The sequence below is a fragment of the Hypanus sabinus genome, chromosome 7 (genome assembly GCF_030144855.1).
Source record: "Hypanus sabinus isolate sHypSab1 chromosome 7, sHypSab1.hap1, whole genome shotgun sequence".
Lineage (NCBI taxonomy): Eukaryota > Metazoa > Chordata > Chondrichthyes > Myliobatiformes > Dasyatidae > Hypanus > Hypanus sabinus.
The window spans coordinates 3,339,306-3,364,008 of NC_082712.1; the positions used below are offsets into that span (position 1 = coordinate 3,339,306).

Consider the following 24,703-nt stretch of genomic DNA (forward strand, 5'->3'; position numbering starts at 1 on the left):
ACAGTAGGGCAAGGTGTCAGTCTAGGCTCTGAGAGTATTGAGGAGCCTGATAGCTTGGGGGAAGAAACTGTTACATAGGCTGGTCGTGAGAGCCCAAATGTCGGAGCCTTTTCCCAGACGGCAGGAGGGAGAAGAGATTGTATGAGGGGTGTGTGGAGTCCTTCATAATGCTGTTTCCTTTGCGGATGCAGCATGTACTGTAAATGTTCATAATGGCGGGAAGAGAGACCCCGATTATCTTCTCAGCTGACCTCGCTATCCGTTGCAGGGTCTTGCGATCTGAGATGGTGCAATTTCCAAACCAGGCAGTGATGCAGTGCTCAGGATGCTCTCAATACAACCCCTGTAGAATGTGATGAGGATGGGGGGGGGGGGGGGTGGGAGATGGACTTTCCTCAGCCTTCATAGAAAGTAGTGATGCTACTGGGCTTTCTTTGCTATGGAGCTGGTGTTGAGGGACCAGGTGAGATTCTCCGTCAAGTGAACACCAAGAAATTTGGTGCTCTTTACAATCTCTACCGAGGAGCCGTCGATGTTCAGCAGGGAGTGGTTGCTCCATGCCCTCTTGAAGTCAACAACAATCTCTTTTGTTTTGTTCATATTAAGAGACAGGTTGTTGGCTCTGCACCAGTCCGTTAGACGCTGCACCTCTTCTCTGTAAGCTGACTCGTCGTTCTTGCTGATGGGACCCACCACGGTCGTGTCATCGGTGAACTTGATGATATGGTTCGAGCTGTGTGATGCAGCACAGTCGTGGGTCAGCAGAGTGAACAGCAGTGGACTGAGCACACAGCCCTGGGGGGGGGTGTCCCATGCTCAGTGTAATGGTGTTGGAGATGCTGCTCCCGATCTGGACTGACTGAGGTCTCCCAGTCAGGAAGTCTAGGATCCAGTTGCAGAGGGAGGTGTTCAGGCCCAGTAGGCTCAGCTTTCCAATCCGTTTCTGAGGGATGATTGTGTTGAATGTTGAACTGAAGTCTATGAACAGCATCCGAATGTATGTGTCTTTTTTGTCCAGGTGGGTTAGGGCCAGGTGGAGGGTGGTGGCAATGGCGTCATCTGTTGAGCGGTTGGGACGGTACGCAAACTGCAGGGGGTCCAGTGAGGGGGGCAGCAGGGTCTTGATATGCCTCATGATGAGCCTCTCGAAACACTTCATGATGATGGGTGTAAGTGCAATGGGACAGTAGTCATTGAGGCAGGACATCGAAGACTTCTTCGGCACGGGGATGGTGGTGGCGCGAATTCAACCAACTGTGAATCGAGAAAAACCTGGAAGTGCTCTTCCATTACTTGTTCGAGCGTTATTCAACTTGCGTCTCGTTCGTGCGCTACTTTGTTCCTGTGGAAAAAATGGCTCCTAAAAAGCAACTAAGTGGTCAAAGCAATTCCTCAAAGGCTAAGAGGGAGCGTAAAGTGCTATCTCTTGCCGAGAAAGTAGAAATCTTAGATCTTTTGAAAAGTGGCATGTCGCATTCTGAAGTGGGCCGTAAGGTCGGTAAGAACGAATCCAGCATTCGCACAATAAAGCAGGAAGAAGCTGAAATTCAGGCAAGTGTTTTTGCTGCCCCTACAACAGCAAAAATGGTCTCTCTGGTTCGTGATAAAGTGCTTGTGAAGACTGAGAAATCATTAAGTGTGTGGCTAGAGGACATGTCACAGAAGCATATCCCCATCGATGGCAAAATTATACGTGAAAAAGCTCTTGGTCTCTATGAGCATTACTGTGATAGGTTTGATGAGAGCGAGAGAAAAGAGTTTAAGGCTAGTTAATGGCTGGCTGGCTGTCTACGTAAAGCGCTACACCTCAAGAACTTAAAGATCACGGGAGAATCGGCATCGGCAGATGCCAAAGCTGCAGCAGCATTCCCAGAGGAGCTCAAGAATCTCATAGAAGAGAATGGCTACCTTCCAGAGCAAGTCTTCAATTGTAATGAAACGGGCTTGTTCTGGAAGATGCCCAATCGTACCTACATCCATAAGAGTGCCCAGCAGGCCCCAGGGCTCAAGGCCTGGAAAGATCGCCTTACTGTGGTGATCTGTGGCAACGCAGCCGGTCGCATGATCAAGCCAGGACTCGTCTATTGAGAAAACAGTTCCCAGGCCCTTAAGAACAGTAACAAAAATTGCCTACCCATGTTCTGGCAACACAACAAGAAGGCTTGGGCGATGGCGATCTTGTTCTTGGAATGGTTCCACCTGTGCTTCATTCCTGAAGTGAAGAAATACTTCGAAGAGAAGGGGCTGCCATTCAAGGCCCTCATAATTGACAGTGCTCCCAGCCATCCCCAATCCCTCAGCTTTGTCGACGATGTTCCTGCCTCCTAACACTACGTCACTGCCACAGCCACTTGATCAAGGCGACTTACACCTGTCTCACCTTTGGAAGGATTCGTGCTGCCCTTGATACTAACCCTGACTGCAGCATCATGGATTTATGGAAGAAATTCACAATTACAGTTGCAATTGTGCTTATTGCAGAGGCTGTAGACGCTGTAAAGCCTGAGACAGTTGATGCATGTTGGAACCCACTGTGGAGTGAGGCAGTCAGTGATTTCAGGGGCTGCCCCACTATTGATGCAGAAGTCAGGGATATCCTGAACGATGCAAGGGAAGTTGATGGGGAAGGCTTCTCTGACGTGATTGAGAACAAAGTTGAGGAACACATAGAGAAATCCTTACCAACGAGGAACTCGAAGATCTGCTGAAAGCCTCTACAGAAGATGATGATGATGATGATGAAGATTTAGAGGAGGCAGAGCCATCAATTTGAACAGTTGAAAAATTTGCTGCAGTTTTTCACCAGGCGCAAGTGTTAAAGGATATGATCCTTGAATATGATCCTTTGATGGAACGAAGCCTCTGTGTCACTTGAGGGATAACAATATGCTTGCAACCACTGCAAGATTTGTTGGATGATGCAAAGAAAAAGAAGAGACGGCTTCCTATAACAATGCTTCTAACTAAAGTATCTGCAATTCTGAAGTCTCAACGCTTGAAGATTCTCAGCCCTCAACCTCCACAGTTCCTGACTTTAGTATTATTGAGCCTCCTCATTCTAAAAACAAGACAGTGTAACAACTACTGTACAGGTATTACAAGTTTTACTCGTCTGATCATTGTTCGCCTGGGAGGAACATGTACAGTACAGTTTTTATCTTGTCAATATTTCCTAATCATTACAGTGTAACTATTTACATTGTATTAGATATTGTAGCGGTGTGCTACACGCAGCGCTAAAATTACGACACGGAGTCGGTAACTGCAGTCGAAGAAAAAACTTTATTCGAAATCCTCAGCCTCACTTTTAAGCCTCCCTCAACCTGCCCCCCGTGGTGCAGAGGCTCCAAAGCTCTGTGCTCACAAACCCCCTTAGGCTATCTAATTGTGAGCCGGTTCGGATGTGCCAGGAAATGGGTCGCCACATAACCCCCCCCCAGAACCGGTGATACACCCCCCAATGTCCACAGTCTGGGCCAGAACCTGCTTGGGAGGTCGGCCTCTGCGCCGAGGTGCCGGAAACTCGGCCGGTTGCGCCAGGTCCACATGGGTCGGTTTGAGGCTGTCCACTGTGAAAACCTCCTCTTTCCCCCCAACGTCCAGCACGAACGTGGACCCATTGTTCCGGAGCACCATAAACGGCCCCTCATATGGCCGCTGCAGCGGTGGCCGATGCCCGCCCCTTCGTACAAACACAAACTTACAGTTCTGTAGGTCTTTGGGTACGCAGGTCGGGTGCCGCCCGTGCTGTGAAGTGGGTATGGGGGCCAGGTTACCGAGCTTCTCGCGTAGTCTGCCCAGGACTGCTGCGGGATCTTCCTCTTGCCCCCTTGGGGCTGGTAGGAACTCCCCGGGGACGACCAGAGGCGCGCCGTATACCAACTCGGCCGACAAGGCGTGCAGGTCGTCCTTGGGCGCTGTGTGGATGCCGAGTAGGACCCAGGGAAGCTCGTCCGCCCAGTTGGCTCCTCGCAGGCGGGCCATGAGGGCCGACTTCAGGTGACGGTGGAAACGCTCCACTAGCCCGTTCGACTGTGGGTGGTAGGCAGTGGTGTGGTGCAGCTGAGTCCCCAAAAGGCTGGCCATAGCTGACCACAGGCTGGAGGTGAACTGGGCGCCTCTGTCGGAGGTAATGTGGGCCGGTACACCAAAGTGAGATATCCAGGTGGCGATCAGGGCTCGGGCGCAAGATTCGGAGGTGGTGTCGGTGAGCGGGACCGCCTCTGGCCATCTTGTGAACCGGTCCACGATAGTCCAGAGGTGCCGCGCTCTGCGCGACACTGGCAGGGGGCCCACGATATCGACATGAATGTGGTCGAAACGCCGGTGGGCGGGATGGAACTGCTGCGGTGGGGCTTTGGTGTGCCGCTGCACCTTGGCCGTCTGGCAGTGCATGCACGTTTTGGCCCATTCACTAACCTGTTTGCGGAGTCCGTGCCAAACGAACCTGCTGGAAACCATCCGGACAGTTGTCCGGATGGAGGGATGCGCCAAGTTATGAATGGAGTCGAAAACACGGCGCTGCCAGGCTGTCGGGACGACGGGGCGGGGCTGGCCGGTGGCGACGTCACAGGGTAGGGTCCTCTCACCCGGGCCCACGGAGACTGCGGTTCTGTAACTCGGAATCTCCTCATCCGCCTGCTACACCTCTGCCAGTGCCTCAAAGTCTACCCCTTGGGAAAGGGCATGAACGGTAGGGCGAGAGAGCGCATCCGCCACGACATTGTCCTTACCCGAGACGTGCCGGACATCCGTCGTGTATTCAGAGATGTAGGACAGGTGGCGTTGCTGGCGGGACGACCAGGGGTCGGACGCTTTCGTAAACGCAAAGGTAAGCGGTTTGTGGTCCGTGAATGCGGTGAAGGGCCGACCTTCTAGGAAGTACCTGAAATGCCAGATTGCCAGGTAGAGCGCCAACAGTTCCCGGTCGAAAGCACTGTACTTAAGCTCGGGTGGCCGCAGGTGTTTGCTGAAAAACGCCAGGGGTTGCCAGCGACCTGCGATGAGCTGCTCCAGCACCCCACCGACTGCCGTGTTAGATGCGTCCACTGTGAGGGCAGTAGGGGCGTCCATTCTGGGATGTACTAGCATTGCGGCGTTCGCCAAAGCTTCCTTCGTTTGAACGAAAGCGGCGGCGGACTCCTCGTCCCAGGTAATGTCCTTGCTCGGACCCGACATCAGGGCGAACAGGGGGCGCATGATCCGGGCAGCTGAAGGGAGGAAGCGGCGGTAGAAATTGACCATACCTACGAATTCCTGAAGGCCTTTGATTGTGTTGGGTCGGGGAAAGTGGCGGACCGCATCTACCTTAGCGGGCAGAGGGGTTGCCCCGTCTTTAGTAATCCTGTGGCCCAGGAAGTCAATGGTATCGAGTCCGAACTGGCATTTGGCGGGGTTGATTGTAAGACCGTACTCACTCAGTCGGGCGCAGAGTTGACGGAGGTGGGACAGATGCTCCTGACGACTGCTGCTGGCTATGAGGATGTCATCCAAATAGATGAACGCGAAGTCCAGGTCCCGTCCCACCGTGTCCATTAACCGCTGGAACGTCTGTGCGGCATTCTTCAAGCCGAACGGCATGCGGAGGAACTCGAAAAGGCCAAACGGGGTGATGAGAGCCGTTTTGGGGACGTCGTCAGGATGCATCGGGATTTGATGGTACCCTCGGACGAGGTCTACCTTGGAGAAGATCCGTGCGGCGTGCAGGTTTGCTGCAAAGTCCTGAATGTGCGGCACAGGGTAGCGGTCCGGTGTGGTAGCCTCGTTCAGCCTGCGGTAGTCGCCGCACGGTCTCCAGCCTCCTGTCGCTTTGGGCACCATGTGCAGGGAAGAGGCCCATGGGTTGTCGGACCGCCGGATGATCCCCAATTCCTCCATCCTCTGGAACTCCTCCTTCGCCAGTCGGAGCTTGTCCGGGGGAAGCCGCCGAGCGCGGGCGTGGAGGGGTGGTCCCTGGGTCGGGATGTGGTGCTGTACGCCGTGCCTGGGCATGGCCGCTGTGAACTGCGGTGCCAGAACCGATGGGAAATCCGCCAGGACCCTGGTGAAGTCGTTGTCGGACAGCGTGATGGAGCCGAGGTGAGGGGCTGGCAACTGGGCTGCACCCAGGGAGAACGTCTGAAAGGTCTCGGCGTGTACCAGTCTCTTCCTGGGCAGGTCGACCAGTAGGCTGTGAGCTCGCAAAAAATCCGCACCCAGAAGCGGTTGGGCTACGGCGGCCAGTGTGAAGTCCCACGTGAACTGGCTGGAGCCGAACTGTAGCTGCACCTGACGGGTGCCATAGGTCCTTACTGTGCTGCCATTCACGGCCCTCAGGGGGGGACCAGGTGCCCTGCTGCGGGTGTCGTAACTCGTCGGAGGTAAAACGCTGATCTCAGCCCCAGTATCGACCAAAAACCGGCGTCCCGACCTTCTATCCCACACATACAGGAGGCTATCCCGATGGCCAGCTGCCGTAGCCATCAGCGGCGGCTGGCCCTGGCGGTTCCCGGGAACTTGCAGGGCGGGCGACAACGGCGGGCTTCTGCGCCCCACCGCTGGTGGTAGAAGCACCAGTGTTCATTGGGCCGGGGGTTGGCGGGCTCTGCGGCCGGGCCTGGACTGGTTTGCTGCCGGGAGCGTGGCTGGGAGATCTGTGCGATGGACGCCCCGCTCACCTTTTTGGCGTTCCACAGCAAGTCCGCCCGGGCTGCCACCTTCCGGGGGTCACTGAAATCCGCGTCGGACAGCAGCAGGCGTATGTCCTCGGGCAGCTGCTCCAGGAATGCCTGCTCAAACATGAGGGAGGGTTTGTGTCCGTCGGCGAGAGACAACATATCATTCATTAAAGCCGATGGAGGTCTGTCGCCCAAGCCATCCAGGTGCAGTAAATGGGCAGCCCACTCGCACCGTGAGAGTCCGAAAGTCCTGAGGAGCAGGGCTTTGAATTCCGTGTACTTGCCGTCTGCCGGGGGCGACTGTACGAATTCCGCGACCTGGGCCGCTTTGTCCTGGTCGAGGGAGCTCACCACGTAGTAGTAGTGGGTGTCTTCTGAGGTGATCCGGCGAACGTGGAATTGGGCTTCGGCTTGCTGGAACCATAGGTTTGGGCGCTGTGACCAGAAACCCGGCAGTTTCAACGAAACCGCATGAACAGAGGCGGCGTCGGTCATTTCTGGTCCAAAAAATCGTTTGGACCGTCGGGGTCACCAATTGTAGCGGTGTGCTACACGCAGCGCTAAAATTACGACACGGAGTCGGTAACTGCAGTCGAAGAAAAAACTTTATTCGAAATCCTCAGCCTCACTTTTAAGCCTCCCTCAACCTGCCCCCCGTGGTGCAGAGGCTCCAAAGCTCTGTGCTCGCAAACCGCCGTAGGCTATCTAATTGTGAGCCGGTTCGGATGTGCCAGGAAATGGGTCGCCACAGTATTATAATTAATTTAGGGATGATTTAAAGTATATGGGAGGGTGTGTGCAGGTTATATGCAAATATTACGCCACTTTATATAACAGACGAGCATCCGCGAATTTTGGTATCTGCGAGGGGTCCCTCGTGGATAAGGAGGGCCAACTGTACCTGCATATTGAAATCCCCCATGACTACTGTAACATTGCCCTTTTGGCATGCTTTTTCTGTCTGCAGTTGTAACTTGTTTTGACCACATCTTTACTACTGAATGGGGGTCTGTATACAACTCCCATCAGGATCTTTTTACCCTTGCAGTTCCTGAGCCCAATCCATAACAATTCAACATCTTCCAACCTGATGTCACCTCTTGCTAATGATTTGATTTCATTTTTTACTAACAGAGCAGCAGAAGGGCCCAAAAGGCCTATTTCTGTGCTGTAATGTTCTATGGTTCTATAGGGGTTTGGAGCAATATGGCCCAGGTGCAGGTCAGTGGGACTAGGCAGAAAAATGGTTCGGCACAGTTAAGAAGGGCCAAAAGGCCTGTTTCTGTGCTGTAATGTTCTATGGTTCAATGCCACCCCCTCTGCCTTCCTGACTGTCCTTTTGCTACAGTGTGTATCCTTGGACATTGTTTCCAGCTGTAATCTTCTTTAGCCATGATTCAGTGATATCTACAACAATAGACAATAGGTGCAGAAGTAGACCATTCGGCCCCTCGAGTCTGCACCGACATTCTGAGATCATGGCTGATCATTCACTATCAATACCCAGTCCCTGCCTTGTCCCCATATCCCTTGATTCCCCTATCCATCAGATATCTACCCAGCTCCTTCTTGAAAGCATCCAGAGAATTGGCCTCCACCGTCTTCCGAGGCAGTGCATTCCACAGCTCCACAACTCTCTGGGAGAAGAAGCTCTTCCTCAACTCTGTTTTAAATAACTGACCTCTTATTCTCAATCCATGCCCTCTGGTACTGGACTCTCCCAACATCTGGAACATATTTCCTGCCTCAATCCTATCAAATCCTTTAATTATCTTAAACGTTTCAATCAGATCCCCTCTCAATCTCCTCAATTCCAGCGTGTACAAGCCCAATCTCTCCAATCTCTCTGCGTAAGACAGCCCTGTCATCCCAGGAATCAACCTAGTGAATCTACGCTGCACTTCCTCAATTGCCAGAATGTCCTTCCTTAAACCTGGAGACCAAAACTGTACACAATATTCCAGGTGTGGTTTCACCAGGGCCCTGTACAAATGCAAAAGAACATCCTTGCTCTTGTATTCAATTCCCCTTGTAACAAAGGCCAACATTCCATTTGCCCTCTTCACTGCCTGTTGCACTTGCTCATTCACCTTCATTGACTGGTGAACTAGGACTCCTAGGTCTCTTTGCATTTCTCCCTTACCTAACTCTACACCGTTCAGACAATACTCTGCCCTCTTGTTCCTGCTTCTAAAGTGGATAACTTCACATTTATTCACATTGAATGACATCTGCCAAGTATCTGCCCACTCACTCTGCCTATCCAAGTCTCCCTGTATTCTCCTAACGTCCTCTTCACATGTCACACTGCCACCCAGTTTAGTATCGTCAGCAAACTTGCTGATATAGTTTTCAATGCCCTCATCTAAATCATTGACATAAATCGTAAAGAGCTGTGGTCCCAATACAGAGCCCTGTGGTACCCCACTAGTCACCTCCAGCCAGTCCGAGAAACACCCATTTACTGCTACCCTTTGCTTTCTATCTGCCAACCAGTTTTCTATCCATGTTGAAACCCTGCCCCCAATGCCATGAGCTCTGATTTTACTCACCAATCTCCTTTGTGGCACCTTATCGAATGCCTTCTGAAAATCTAGGTACACAACATCCACTGGCTTACCCTCGTCTAACATCCTTGTTACACCCTCAAAAAACAACAGATTAGTCAAGCATGATATGCCTTTGGTAAATCCATGCTGGCTCAGCCTAATCCTATTTCTGCCATCTAGATGTGCCACTATTTTGTCCTTAATAATGGACTCAAGCATCTTCCCCATGACTGACGTTAGGCTAACAGGGCGATAGTTCTCCGTTTTCTCCTTCCCTCCCTTCTTGAAAAGTGGGACAACATTAGCCACTCTCCAATCTTCAGGAACTGATCCTGAATCTAAGGAACATTGGAAAATGATTACCAATGCATCCGCAATTTCCTGAGCCACCTCTTTTAGAACCCTCGGATGCAGACCATCTGGACCCGGGGATTTATTAGCCTTCAGTCCTACCAGTCTACTCATCACAGTTTCTTTCCTAATGTCAATCTGTCTCAATTCCTCTGATATCTTATGACCCTGGCCCATCCATACATCTGGGAGATTGCTTGTGTCCTCCCTGGTGAAGACAGATCTAAAGTATGCATTAAATTCTGTTGCCATTTCCCTGTTTCCCATAACAATTTCTCCCAATTCATTCTTCAAGGGGCCAACATTGTTCTTAACTATCTTCTTTCTCTTCACATAGCTAAAAAAGCTTTTGCTATCCCCTTTTATATTCCTGGCTAGACTGAGCTCATACCTGATTTTTTCTCTCCGTATTGCTTTTTTAGTTAAGATCTGCTGTTCCTTAAAACTTTCCCAATCATCTGTATTCCCACTCATCTTAGCCCTGTCATACTTCTTTTTCTTTAATGCTATACAATCTCTGACTTCCTTTGTCAACCACTGTGGCCCCTTCCCCCCTTTGAATCCTTCCTTCTCATTGGAATGAACTGCTTTTGCATCTTTTGTATTATGCCCAAGAATATCTGGCACTGCTGATCCACTGTCTTTCCTGCCAGGGCATCCGCCCATTTAACTTTGGCCAGCTCTTCCCTCATGGCTCCGTAGTCTCCTTTATTTAATTGCAACACTGACACCTCTGATCGGCCCCTATCCCTCTCAAATTGTAGATAAAAACTTACCATGTTGTGATCACTACTTCCTAATGGCTCCTTTACTTCAAGATCACTTATCAATTCCTGTTCATTACACATCACGAAGTCCAAAATAGCCTCGTTCCTGGTTGGCTCAAGCACAAGCTGTTCCAAAAATACATCCCTTAGACACTCCACAAACTCCCTATCCTGGGGTCCAGCACCTACCTGATTCTCCCAGTCCACCTGCATGTTGACTGCATAACGACTGCATAACGACTACATTACCTTTAGCACATGCCAATGTTAACTCCCTAATCAACTTGTACCCAATATCCACGCTACTGTTTGGGGGCCTGTACACAACACCCATTAGGGTCTTTTTACCCTTACTGTTCCTCAGCTCAATCCACACAGACTCTATTTCCCCTGTTCCCAAGTCACCTCTTGCTAAGGACTGAATCTCATTCCTCACCAACAGGGCCACCCCACCCTCTCTTCCCATATTTCTGTCTCTACGATAGCACGTATACCCTGGTACACTCAATTCCCAGGCCTGATCCCCTTGCAGCCATGTCTCTGTTATCCCAACAATATCGTAGTTCCCCATTTTCATCTGAGCTTCAAGCTCATCTGTCTTATTTCTGACACTACGCGCATTCAAGTATAGAATTCTTAGCCCATTCCTCCTCTCTTTGCTTAAAACACTGTCTACTGTACCTAACCCAGCTCCTTGAACTTCCATCGGGCAAATTGCACCCTGAATTTTGATGACCTTCTCAAGATCACCCAAACCTTGTACACATTTAACCCCATGCACTTTCTGACCAACCCTCTGGATCTGGATCCCTGCCCCCTGCACATCTAGTTTAAACCCCCCCGAGCAGCACTGGCAAATACTCCTGCAAGAATGTTAGTACCCCTCCGGTTCAGATGTAGACCATCCCTTCGAAACAGATCCCAATGTCCCTGGAACAAAGACCAATTATCCAAAAACCTGAACCCTTCCTTCCTGCACCATGCTCTCAGCCTCGTATTAATGTGCAAAATCATTCTATTCTTCGCATCACTCGCACGTGGCACAGGTAGCAATCCCGAGATTGTCACCCTGGAGGTCCTGCCTTTCAGCTTCACTCCTAACTCCCTGAACTCTCTAAGCAGGACCCCCTCACTCACCTTACCTACATCATTGGTCCCTACATGGACCACTACATCTGGGTTCATGCCCTCACTCTCAAGAATAGCCTGCACCCGATCTGAGATGTCCCGGACCCTGGCACCAGGGAGGCAACATACCATCAGAGACTCCTGATCTGCCCCACAAAATCTCCTATCTGCCCCCCTAACTATAGAGTCCCCTAAAACTATCGCTCTCTTCTCTTCCCTCCTCCCCTTTCTAGTTGAGGGTTCAACCTCTGTGCCAGAGGCAGGACCACTACAACTCATTCCTGGTAGGTCATCCCCATCAACAGTATCCAGTACGGTATACTTATTGTTAATGGGAATGGCCACAGGGGTGCTCTGCTCTCTCTGCCTGCTCCCCCTGCCTCTCTGGACCGTCACCCATCTGCCTACTTCTTTGTTTTTTGGTGTGACTACCTCCTGATAACTCCTATCTATCTCTGCCTCCACCTCCCGAATGATCCGTAGTTCATCCAGCTCCTGCTCCAACTCCCTAACTCGGTCTGATAGGAGCTGCAGCTGGACGCACCTTTTGCAGGTGTGGTCATCAGGGACAACTGTGTTGACCCTGACCTCCCACATACTGCATACGGAGCACACCACTGCTCTGACTGTCTCCCCAACACAATATCTGCCAATCTCCACTGTACGTTTAGCTACTTTATTCCATGTAAAGCACATATTCAAATATAACACATTCAATCTTGTACTCACCTTTTACACTTTTGCCCACTTTTTACATTGCAACCCATGCTGTTGACTGCAATTTTGCTGTATCATCAGCCTTTCCTTACTAGTGTTCTCACTGCACATTGCCTCTGTTTGTAAACCAACTACCTCATCTTCAGCACTATCACTCTGGTTCCCATCCCCCTGCCAAATTAGTTTAAATCTTCCCGAACAACTCTAGCCAACTTGCTTGCAGGGATATTGGACCTCCTCGGGTTCAGGTGTAACCTATCCCTTTTGTACAAGTCGTACCTTCGCCCGAACAGATCCCAGTGATCCATAAATCTGAACACCTGTCCCCTGTACCAGTTCCTCAGCCACACATTCACCTGCCGAATTATCTTCTCAGCTTTCTACCTTGCTTCCTAAAATCCCTATTCAGGACCTCCTCACCTTGTCTTCCTTTGTCCTTGGTGCCAACATGTGCCAAGACTTCTGGTTGCTCACCCTCAACCTTGAGAATACCATGGGCTTAATCCGAGACAATCCTGATCCTGACACTAGAAAGGCAAGAAACCCATCTATCGTGTCCTCAGAACCTCGTCTCGGTTCCTCTGATTAAGGGCTCTGCTATCATCACTGCAGTCTTCTTCACCTCTATGCTCTTCTGAGCCACAGCACCAGACTCGGTGCCAGAGACCCGGTCACTGTGGCTCCTCACTGGCAGGTTGTCCCCCTCAATAGCACTTACTAAGGGAACCTGCATTCCCCCTCCTTCTGACAGTCACCCAGTTACCTGTCTCCTGCAACCTAGGGGTAACTACCTCCCTGTAGCTCCTGCCTACCACCTCCTCATTCTTCTGTATCATCGAGATGCAGCTCCAGTTCCTTAATACGTTCTCTCAGGAGCTGCAGCTTGGTGCAGGTGTGTTTATTTGGGAAACTGGATGTCTTCCAGACTTCCCGTATCCCCCTGAGCCATGCCCTAGTAGATGAGGAATGAGCAAGTAAGTACAGAGAGGGAGTAGCCTTACAAGACAGTTTACCTTATCGAAGCCCAGTGAGCCAGTGCCACTCTAAAGACATGTCAACGCCAGTCTAAAGACTCAAAAAGCACGGCCTCTCCAAGAATGACCCTTGCCCTTGAATGGTTTTTATTGGCCCTTTCTAATAAATCCGCCTTGCTGGTTAGTCCCTCTTCAACTCAGAGAAACAGATGCAGAACTTTGCCTCTAAAATCTTGATTTCTGTCCTGTTTACAAAGTAGCTCTTTTTATACACCCCTGATGTGGATTGTCCATCCATTGTGTTTGATCCCCAAATGCCCCAGTTGTGGTATGTTTGGTCCCCGAATGACCCCAGTGTTACGTTCGGTCCCCGGCTGACCCGTTGTCATGTTCATATTATGTTTAGTTCTGTGACTGCCCCATGATTGCATTTAGTGCTCTGATTTTGCCGTTATGTCACAGGTTGCCTGCCCCGGCTGGTCCCCGTCGATCGGTCCCGTGTAGCCGCAGCAGTGCGTGAGCAGCACCTGTCTGCCATCTGGAGTGTGGAACGTGCAGTGGAGCTGATGCTCATTGCCAGGCTCCTCCCTGAAGCTGTGTGGGTGGCACTGAGACTCGGTGACTGGAAGGCTGCAGTGGTGCTGGGCCTGGCTTTCAATCTGTATGAGAAGCGGATTCCTCCGTACGCCCGGTACGTCCATACTCAGTTTGCCCTGGGTTATCTCGAGCACAGCTGGAAGTATGGAGGATTCAAGATTGTTCAGTGTCATTTCCAGTACATAGGTGTAAATGGGTCAAAATAATTGTTACTCCAGATCCAATGTAGCACAAAATAACACACTTATATAATCAAGAGGGCTAAAAGAAGGCATGAAGTTGCTTTAGCAGACAAGCTGAAGGAGAATCCTAAAGGATTCTACAGATATGTTAAGAGCAAAAGGATTGCAAGGGTCAGAATTGGCCCTCTGGAAGATGTGTGCGGATATCTTAAATACATTTTTTCAAACTTTTTCGTTTGGCATTCAGAATGAGATAGTAAATTAGATTAGACACTGGCTTTGTGGGAGAAGCCAGAGAGCAGTAGCAGAGGGTTGCCTCTGACTAGTTGCCTGTGACTAGTGGAGAGCCACAGGGAAACTGCAAGGGTAAAAGGACATTGATGGCAGTTAGATACAGGCCTCCCAATAGTGGCTGGGAGGTGGACCACAGGTTACAACAGGAAATAGAAAAGGCAAGTCAAAAGAGCAATGTTATTGCAGCATGGGAGATTTTAACATGATTGGGAAAATCAGGTTGGTAATGCATCTCCAGAGAGTGAGTTTGTTGAATGTTTAAGAGACAGAGTTTTAGAACACTTAGTCATTGAGCCTACTAACGGATCAGTAATACTGGATTGGGTGTTTTGTAATGAACCGGAAGTAATTAGGGAGCTTAAGGTAAAAGAACCCTTAGGAACCAGTGATCACAATATGATTGAGTTCAACTTGAAACTTGATAGGGAGAAAGTAAAGACTGATGTAACAGAAATTGCTGTGATATGACAGAGGAGTTGGCCAAAGTAAATCGGAAGGAGCTGCTGGCAGGGATGTCAGCAGAGCAGCAACGCCATGCATTTCTGGGAAAATGAGAAAGGTGCAGGACACATAGAAACATAGAAAACCTACAGCACAATACCCTTCAGCTCACAACGCTATGCCAAACATGCACTTACTTTGGAAATTTCCTAGGGTTACCCATAGCCCTCTATTTTTCTAAGCTCCATGTACCTGTCCAGGAACCTTTTAAAAGATCCTATTGTATCCACCTCCTCCACAGTTGCTGGCTGTCCATTCCACACACTCACCACTCTTGGAGTAAAAAAACTTATCCCTGACATCTCCTCTGTACCTACTTCCAAGTGCCTTAAAATTGTGCTCTCTTGTGTTACCCATTTGAGCCTCGGGGGGGGGGGGGGTGGTAAGCCTCTGACTATCTACATGATCAATGCCTCTCATCATCTTTTACACCTTTATCAGGTCACTTCTCATTCTCCATTGCTCCAAGGAGGAAAGGCCAAGTTCACTCAACCTATTCTTGTAAGGCATGTTCCCCAATCCAGGCAACATCCTTGTAAATCTCCTCTGCATCATTTCTATAGTTTCCACATCCTTCCTGTAGTGAGGTGACCAGAACTGAGCACAGTACTCCAAGTGGGGTCTGACCAGGGTCCTATATAGGTGCAACATTACCTCTCAGCTCTTAAACTCAATCCCACGCTTGGTGAAGGCCAATGCACCGTAAGCCTTCTTAACCACACAGTCAACCTGTGCTGCAGCTTTGAGTGTCCTAAGGACCCGGACCACCAGATCCCTCTGATTCTCCACACTGCCAAGAGTCTTACCTTTAATACTATATTCTGCCATCATATTTGGCCCACCAAAATGAACCACCTTACACTTATCTGGGTTGAACTCCATCTGCCACTTCTCAGCCCAGTTTTGCATCCTATCAATGTCCCTCTGTAATCTCTGACAGCCCTCCACACTCTCTACAGCACCCCCAACATTTGTGTCATCAGCAAATTTACTAACCCATCCCTCCACGTCCTCATCCAGGTCATTTATAAAAATCATGAAGAGTAAGGGTCCCAGAACAGATCCCTGAGGCACCCCACTGGTCACCAAACTCCATGCAGAAAATGCCGTCATCTACAACCACTCTTTGTCTTCTGTGGGCAGCCAGTTCTGGATCCACAAAGCAATGTCCCCTTGGATCCCATGCCTCCTTACTTTCTCAATAAGCCTTGCATGGGGTACCTTATCAAATACCTTGCTGAAATCCATATACACTACATCTGCTGCTCTACCTTCATCAATGTGTCTAGTCACATCCTCAAAAAATTCAATCACCACTCGTAAGGCACATCCTGCCTTTGACAAAGCCATGCTGACTATTCCTAATCATATTGTGCCTCTCCAAATGTTGATAAATCCTGCCTCTCAGGATCTTCTCCATCAACTTACCAACCACTGAGGTAATACTCACTGATCTAAAATTTCCTGGGCTATCTCTGCTCCCTTTCTTGAATAAGGGAACAACATCTACAACCCTCCAATCCTCCAGGACCTCCCCCTTTCCCATCCCCATCCCCAGTGATGATACATTGCTGGAGGCTCAGCAATCTCCTCTGTCACCTCCCACAGTAGCCTGGGGTATATCTCGTCCGTTACTGGTGACTTATCCAACTTCATGTTTTCCAAAATCTCCAGCACATCCTCTTTCTTAATGTCTATATGCTCTAGCTTTTCAATCCGCTGTAAGTCATCTCTACAATTGCCAAGGTCCTTTAACATAGTGAATACTGAAGCAACGTACTCATTTAAGTACCTCAGCTATCTCCTCCAATTCCAAACACACTTTTCCACTGTCACACTTGATTGGTCCTATTTTCTCATGTCTTGTTGTTCACATACTTGTAGAATGCCTTGGGATTTTCCTTAATCCTGCCTGCCAAGGCCTTCTCATGGTCCCTTCTGGCTCTCCTAATTTCATTCTTAAGCTGCTTCCTGTTAGCCTTATAAGTTTTTAGATCTCTATCATTTTTTTGACTGTTTCGTAACATTTTCGTCTTGACTAGATTTACAACTGCCTTTGTACGCCATGGTTCCTGTGCCCTACAGTCCTTTCCCCATCTCATTCAACGTACCTATGCAGAACATCACTCAAGTATCCCCTGAACAGTTGCCACATTTCTGCCGTACATTTCCCTGAGAACATCTGTTCCCAATTTATGCTCCAAGTTCCTGCCTGATCGCTTCTTATTTCCCCTTACTCCAATTAAACGCATTCTTAACTTTTCTGTTCCCATCCCTCTCCAATGCTATGTTAAAGGAGATAGAAACTGTGATCACTATCTCCATAATACTCTGCCACTGGGCGATCTGATACCTGACCAGGTTCATTTCCCAATACCAGATCAAGTACAGCCTCTCCTCTTGTAGGCATATCTACATATTGTATCAGAAAACCTTCCTGAACACACCTAACAAACTCCACCCCATCTAAACCCCTTGATCATTCCAGAATCTGTCTTCCTTTCTGCTCCTTGATGTCACTGTTAGGGTTAGGATTAGGGTGGTCGATTTAAAAAAAAACACCCAGTAGATTTATTGACCCCTTGCAAAAATGTATTCCAAAAATGAAGAAGTATTCAAATGGCTGATAAGGGAAGTCAAAGCCGCTGTAAAAGCAAAGGAAAGGACATACAACAAAGCAAAAATTTGTAGGAAGGTAGAGGATAAAAACCTACAGAGAGCAACTAAAAATATCGTTAGAGGGGAAAAAATGAAATATGAAGGCAAGCTAGCAAGTATTAACTAAAGTGGATAGTAAAAGCTTTTTCAAGTACTTTAAAAATAAAAGAGAAATGAGAGTGGATATAGGACCACTAAAAAATGAGGCCGGAGAAATAATAATGGGGGGCAAGGAGATGGTTGATGAACTAATTAAGTATTTTGCATCAGTCTTCACAGTGGAAGACACTAGCAGTGTGCCTGATGTTGTAGTGTGTGAAGGTGCAGTTACTGTTATGACAGACAGACATACTTTATTGATCCCGAGGGAAATTGAGTTTTGTTACAGCCGCACCAACCAAGAATAGTGAAGAAATATAGCAATATAAAACCATAAATAATTAAATAATAAGTTAATCGTGCCAAGTGGAAATAAATCCAGGACCAGCCTATTGGCTCGGTGTCTGACACTCCTAGGGAGGAGTTGTAAAGTTTGATGGCCACAGGCAGGAATGACTTCCTGTGACGCTCAGTGTTACATCTCGGTGGAATGAGTCTCTGGCTGAATGTACTCCTGTGCCTAACCAGTACATTATGGATTGGATGGGAGTCATTGTCCAAGATGGCATGCAACTTGGACAGCATCCTCTTTTCAGACACCACCGTCAGAGAGTCCAGTTCCACCCCCACAACATCACTGGACTTACGAATGAGTTTGTTGATTCTGTTGGTGTCTGCTACCCTCAGCCTGCTGCCCCAGCACACAACAGCAAACATGATAGCACTGGCCACCACAGACTCGTAGAACATCCTCAGTATCGTCTGGCAGATGTTAAAGGACCTCAGTCTCCTCAGGAAATAGAGATGGATCTGACCTTTCTTGTAGACAGCCTCAGTGTTCTTATTGTCCATTCGTATCCCCAGGTATCTGTAATCCTCCACCATGTCCACACTGACCCCTTGGATGGAAACAGGGGTCAACGAAACAGGGAAACAGGCCTTAGCCCTCCTCGGGTCCACCACCAGCTCCTTAGTCTTTTTCACATTAAGCTGCAGATGATTCCGCTCGCACCATGTGACAAAGTTTCCCACTGTCGCCCTGTACTTGGCTTCATCTCCCTTGTTGATGCATCCAACTAAGATAGTAGTGCGATATTAATACACAGCAGCCTCTCCGGACTCTGGATTGGGAATTGCAAAATGTTATGTGGATTTTCTGGTGTAGTCTGTTTTGTCATATGCTTTTATGATATCATTCTGGAGGAACGTTGTCTCATTTTTTAACTACAATGCATTTGTGATTTCTAAATGACAATAAACTGAATCTGAATCTGAACTTATGGCAGAGTCATCAGAAAACTTCTGAAGCTGGCAAGACTCTGTGTTGTAGTTGAAGTCTGAGGTGTAGATGGTGAAGAGAAAGGGAGACAGGACAGTCCCCTGTGGAGCCCCAGTGCTGCTGACCACTCTGTCTGACACACAGTGTTGCAAACGCATGCTCTGAGGTCTGCCAGTCAGGTAATCAATAATCCATGACACCAGGGAAGCATCCACCTGCATCACTGTCAGCTTCTCACCCAGCAGAGCAGGGTGGATGGTGTTGAACGCACTGGAGAAGTCAAAAAACATGACCCTCACAGTGCTCGCCAGCTTGTCCAGGTGGGCGTAGACACAGTTCAGCAGGTAGACGATGGCATCCTCAACTCCTAGTCGGGGCTGATAGGTGAACTGGAGGGGGTCTAAGTGTGGCCTAACCATTGGCCGGAGCTGCTCTAGAACAAGTCTCTCCAGGGTCTTCGTGATGTGGGAGGTCAATGCCACCGGTCTGTAGTCATTGGAGCCACTGGGGCTTCGGTACAGGAACGAGGCAGGACGTCTTCTACAGCACAGGAACCCTCTGGAGACTCAGGCTCAGGTTGAAAACATGGTGAAGTACTCTACATAGCTGGGGGGCACAGGCATTGAGCACCCTGGGGCTGACACCATCCGGGCCTGCAGCCTTGCTTGGGTGGAGACGTTTCAGCTGTTTTCTCACCTGTTCAGCTGTGAAGCCCACCATGGTGGTTTCAGGTGTGGGAGGGGTGTAGTCATGAAAGCAGGGTGGGGGGCTGTGAGGAGGGGTAGGAGGGGAGAGTGGAGTATGTGTTGATTGGGGGCCGACAACAGATGAATCACTTGGGGGATGGGCCGGGGCCACAGTGTCAAATCTGTTGAAGAGCAGGTTAAGTTTGTTGGCCCTGTCCACACTGCCTTCAGCTCCTCTGTTGTTGGTTTGCCAGAACCCAGTGATGGTCCTCATCCCACTCCAGACCTCTCTCATGTTGTTCTGCTGGAGGATCCACTCAAGCTTCCTCCTATACCTGTCTTTAGCCTCCCTGATCTTGGCTTTCAGGTCCCTCTGTATTGTCCTCAGCTCCTCCCTATTTCCATCTCTAAACGCCCTCTTTTTAGCGTTCAGGTTGTCCTTAATGTCCTTCGTTACCCGTGGTTTGTTATTTGAATAACAAAGGACAGTTCTTGCCAGAACATTGCAGTCCACACAGAAGTTGATGTAACCAGTGATGCACTCTGTGAGCCCATCAATGATGCTCAAAAAGCTGAAAGCCCTAAAGGTATGTAAGTCACCCAGACCAGAGGAACTGCACCCTATGGTTCTGAAAGAGGTAGCATTGGAGATTGTGGTGGCATTAGAAATGATCTTTCAAAGATCATTGGACTCTGGCATGGTGCCAGAGGACTGAAAAATTGCAAATGTCACTACGCTTTTTAAGAAAGGAGGAAGACAGCAGAAAGGAAATTATAGACCAGTTATTCTGACCTCAGTAGTTGGGAAGATGTTAGAGTCAATTGTTAAGGATGAGGTGATGGAGTACTTGGTGACACAGGACAAGATTAGTACAAAGTTAGCATGGTTTCCTTCAGGGAAAATCCTGCCTGATGAACCTCTTAGATTTCTTAGAGGAGATTGCAAGTAGGATAGATAAAGGGATGCAGTGGATGTTATATATTTGGACTTTCAGAAGGCCTTTGATAAGGTGATACACATGAGGCTGCTTACCAAGCTAAGAGCCGATGGTATTACAGGAAAGTTTCTGAGATGTTTAGAGCATTAGCTGATTGGTAGGAGGCAGTGAGTGGGAATAAAAAGATCCTTTTCTGGTTGGCTGCCAGTGAGTGACAGGTGTTCAGCAGGAGTTGGTGTTGGGACCACTTTTTATGCTGTATATAAATAATTCAGATGATGGAACAGATGGCTTTGTTGCCAAGTTTGCAGATGATAGAAAGATTGGTGGGGGGGACAGGCAGTGTTGAGGAAACAGGTAGGATGAAGAAGGACTTAGATTAAGAGAATGGACAAGAAAGTGGAAAATGAAATACAATGTTGGAAAATGCATGGTCATGCACTTTGGTAGTAGAAATTAATGTGCGGATTATTTTCTAAATGGGAGAAAATCCAGAATCTGAGTTGCCGAGGGACTTGAGAGTCCTTGTGCAGAACACCCTAAAGGTTAACGCAGGTTGAATTGGTGGTGAGGAAGGCTAATGCCATGTTAGCTTTAATTTCAGGAGGTCTAGAGTACAAGAGCAGGGATGTGATGCTGAGGCTTTATAAGGCACTGGTGAGGCCTCACTTGAGTATTATGAACAGTTTTGGGCCCCTCATCTTAGAAAAGATGTGCTAGCATTGGAGAGGGTCTAGAGGAGGTTCACAAGGATGATTCCAGGACATAAAGGGTTATCATATGAGGAATTTTTGATGCCTCTGGGTCAGTACTTGCCTGAATTCAGAAGGATGAGGGGGGATCTACTTGAAACATTTCGAATGTTGAAAGGGCTAGACAGAGTAGATGTGGAAAGAATGTTTCCCATGGTGGGAGCGTCTAGGACAAAAAGGTTCAGCATCAGGATAGAGAAGTGCCGTTTCAAAACAGATGCGGAGAAATTTCTTTCGTCAAAGGGTGGTGAATTTGTGGAATTTGTTGCCACATGCAGCTGTGGAGGCCAGGTGGTTGAGAGTATTTAAGGCAGAGAATGATAGGTTCTTGATTGGACTTGGCATCAAAGGTTACGGGGAGAAGGCCGGGAACTGAGGTTGAGGAGGAGGTAGAAAAAAGATCAGCCACGATTGAATGGTGGAGCAGACTCGATGCGTCAGCTGGTCCAATTCTGCTCCAATGTCTTATGGATCGATGCTGTGTCCTTTATTTATTGTCATCTGTATTAATGACCTTGATGATAATGCGATTAACTGGATCAGCACATTTGTGGATGGCACCAAGATTGGTGGTGTAGGTGAGAGTGTGGAAGACTGTCATCACTTGCAGAGGGATCTAGATCAGCTGAAAAAAATGGGCTGAAAAATGGCAGATGGAATTTGATGCAGACCAATCATAGTAATTTATAATATATAGAGCAGTTAATGTAACATAGAATACACTCAAGTCAGCGTGAGTTCATTAGTCTGATGGCCTGGTGGAAGAAGCTGTCGTGTTGGTCCTGGCTTTTATGCTGCCGTACAGTTTACTGGATGGTAGCAGCTGGAATAGATTGTGGTTGGGATGGCTTGGGTCCCCAGTGATCCTACGGGCCCTTTTTATACACCTGTCTTTGTAAATGTCCTGAATCACGGGAAGTTCTCAACTACAGATGTGCTGGGCTGTCCGCACCACTCTCTGCAGAGTCCTACGATTAAGAGAGTTACAGTTCCCATACCAGGCAGTGATACAGCTTGTCAGGATGCTCTCAATTTTGGCCTTGTAGAAAGTTCTTAGGATTTGGGGGCCCATACCAAACTTCCTCAACCATCTGAGATGAAAGAGGCACTGTTGTGCCTTTTTCACCACATGGCTGGTGTGTACAGACCACATAATGTCCTCAGTGATGTGAATGAAATAGAGAGAGTACAGAGGAGATTTACTAGAATGTTACCTGGGTTTCAGCACCTGTGTACAATGTACTGTGCATGTTAATCAGAATGGCTTCTTTGGTTTGTTAAGAGTAGGAATGCTTCTTTGTCTGATAAGTGTTTCTCTCGCAGTTGTTTAGCTTTAGACTTGCTGATATGGGGATTGTATTCATTTGTTAACCAATGGGGAATGTTATTTTGTCTTGTGAGGCTGGAAGTTTGGGGGTTTTCGCAGTTTTTTCAGGGGAGTAGGGAAGAAGACGCCGAGGAAGGTGGACGTGCGCTGCACTGCTTGGTTGACCACTAGGGGTGGTCCCAGGTACGAGGACGTGGAGGTCAGAGGAAAGTGACGAGGGGTCGAATGGTTCGATGGTTGAGCTCCAACGATGTGCACTAAACTGACTGAACTTTGATAAGTTGGCGCCTTTTACTTTTTCTTTCAATTATACTGTATTGCATAGTACTCTTTTAGTTTTAGTAAAATCCTTAAAGTGTATTTCATAACAGTATCTGGTGTGAGTTTGATATGGTGTGTGTACGCGCGGCATAAATTTGATTCTCACAGCACCTGTGTTTATGGGAGGCGGGGTGGTGAGTGGCTGGATCTCCTTTTCCCCTAGACATATGCCAGCCTGTTGGGTAAGTTACAGAGAAAGTCCAGGATCCAGCTGCACAAGGTCAATGTTCAGACTACATCCACACTACACCGGATAAATCCATAACCGGAGGTTTTTCTCTTCATTTTTACCCTCTGTCCACACTAAAACGGCGTTTTCGTGCCCCAAAACTGGGGCCTTTCAGAAACGTTCTCCAGGGTGTGTATTTTTGAAAACGATGGATTGGCCGGAACAGTGTGGACGGGGTAACCAGAGAAATCTGAAAAGGCTATCAGACGGCAGCGTGCTATTTCATTGTTTTCTTGAACGCAACCTAACAATTTCAGAACAGATGGCAATGAGACTGAAGCCAGAAGTGTTAGAAATGTACTCACCAAATACTTTGACCCATAACTTACTGAATAAATAAGTATACTCACTTTGCCCTGTTTCTGTCCTTGACCATATGAAGGTGGTTTCCCAATTTACCCTATTTATGCAAGTACTTCTCTGACAATAGACATGTAACAGCCTAATGTAACATTGTATGGAAATACAAGATAACACTGATGCAGACATGTTTTGTGTATTTAACAAGGCTTTAATGCAAGAGTCGGCCAATTTTTCAATGTTCGTTGTCAGCCGGGTCAATCTGTCTGTGAACTCCCTGTCAGTTGCCTCCGTACGCTCCAGTATTTGTTTTTTTTTACTTTTAAGTTCTCCTGCATGAGAGCCAACAGCTACCCGTCGTTTAAGATTTTCTGGTCTGTAACTACACAAATGCGCGCTTTCACACCCAGATTCGACACTAAACGTGTTGTTTGTTTTCGGTAGATGTGTCCTGCACATGTGCAGTAGGAGGAGATCCACCAAAATCTGTTTCAATGTAGACAGAGATACTTTTAAAAACGCATAGTGTGGACGTCTATCATTTTTACGTGAAACCAGCGTTTTCAAAATTATCTGGTCTAGTGTGGATGTAGCCTGAGCTTCTTGTTGAGCTATGGTGTTGGACGCTGTTCTTGTCTATGGAGCTATGGAACTATGCTGTAGTCCAGCATTCTCACATAATTAACTCCATATTTGTCATCGCAGTGCTTTGCTGCCTGCTTGCATTCTGCCTCGCCTGAGAAATTGGTCAGTCAGATCAACTGACTCTGAAGACTAACGATATTCGTTTTATTGTTGGGTTTTTTTCAGCCGCAGTGTACCATTTGAGAGTTTTGGCTAATGGTCCTGTTTGGCCTAGTGTTTATTGTTTTCTTTTCCCTTTAACTCTGTTCACATTAAAGTCTGTGTATGATCAACCTGCTTCAGTGTCTCTCACTTCGCACTGGTCCATATCTGAATCTGGTGACACATTAGTGAGGTCTAATTTGGAGTATTGTGTGCAGTTTTGATTAGCAACCTACAGGAAAGATGTAAGTAAGATTGAAGGAGTACAGAGAAGAGTACAGAGATGTTGCTGGTTCTGAAGGACCTGTGTTATAAGGGAAGATTGAATAGGTGAGGACTTTATTCCTTAGAACATAGAAGATTGCAAGGGGATTTGATAGAGGTAAATGAAATTATGAGGGGTAAATGCAAGAATGCTTTTTCCACTGAAGTTGGGTGGGATTACAAGCAGATGTCATGAGTCAAGTGTTAATCAGCCTTGCTGCTTGAAGAAAGTAACTGCTTTTGAATCTGGTGGACTTGGCGTGGCCCCTTTCCTGATGGGAGTGGGTTAGTGTGCATGAGCGTGGAAGGTGGCTGATAGCAGAATCCTTGGATTATTCTCCTGCTCTC

At 48.2% G+C, this 24,703-nt stretch overlaps 1 protein-coding gene across 10 annotated transcripts in view; it reads left to right on the forward strand.

The window, feature by feature from the left end:
- The window catches only part of cplane1 (ciliogenesis and planar polarity effector 1), a 375,338-nt gene that overhangs the window by 118,378 nt on the left and 232,257 nt on the right, over positions 1-24,703 (forward strand). For all 10 annotated transcript variants that reach the window (XR_009512997.1, XR_009512998.1, XM_059974072.1 and 7 more), the window contains exon 17: positions 13,605-13,833. Coding sequence is in view for 8 of the 10 variants with exons in the window: in XM_059974072.1 (XP_059830055.1) it covers positions 13,605-13,833 (229 nt within the window). In the remaining 2 variants the exon portion in view is untranslated. The remainder of the gene's footprint in view (positions 1-13,604; positions 13,834-24,703) is intronic.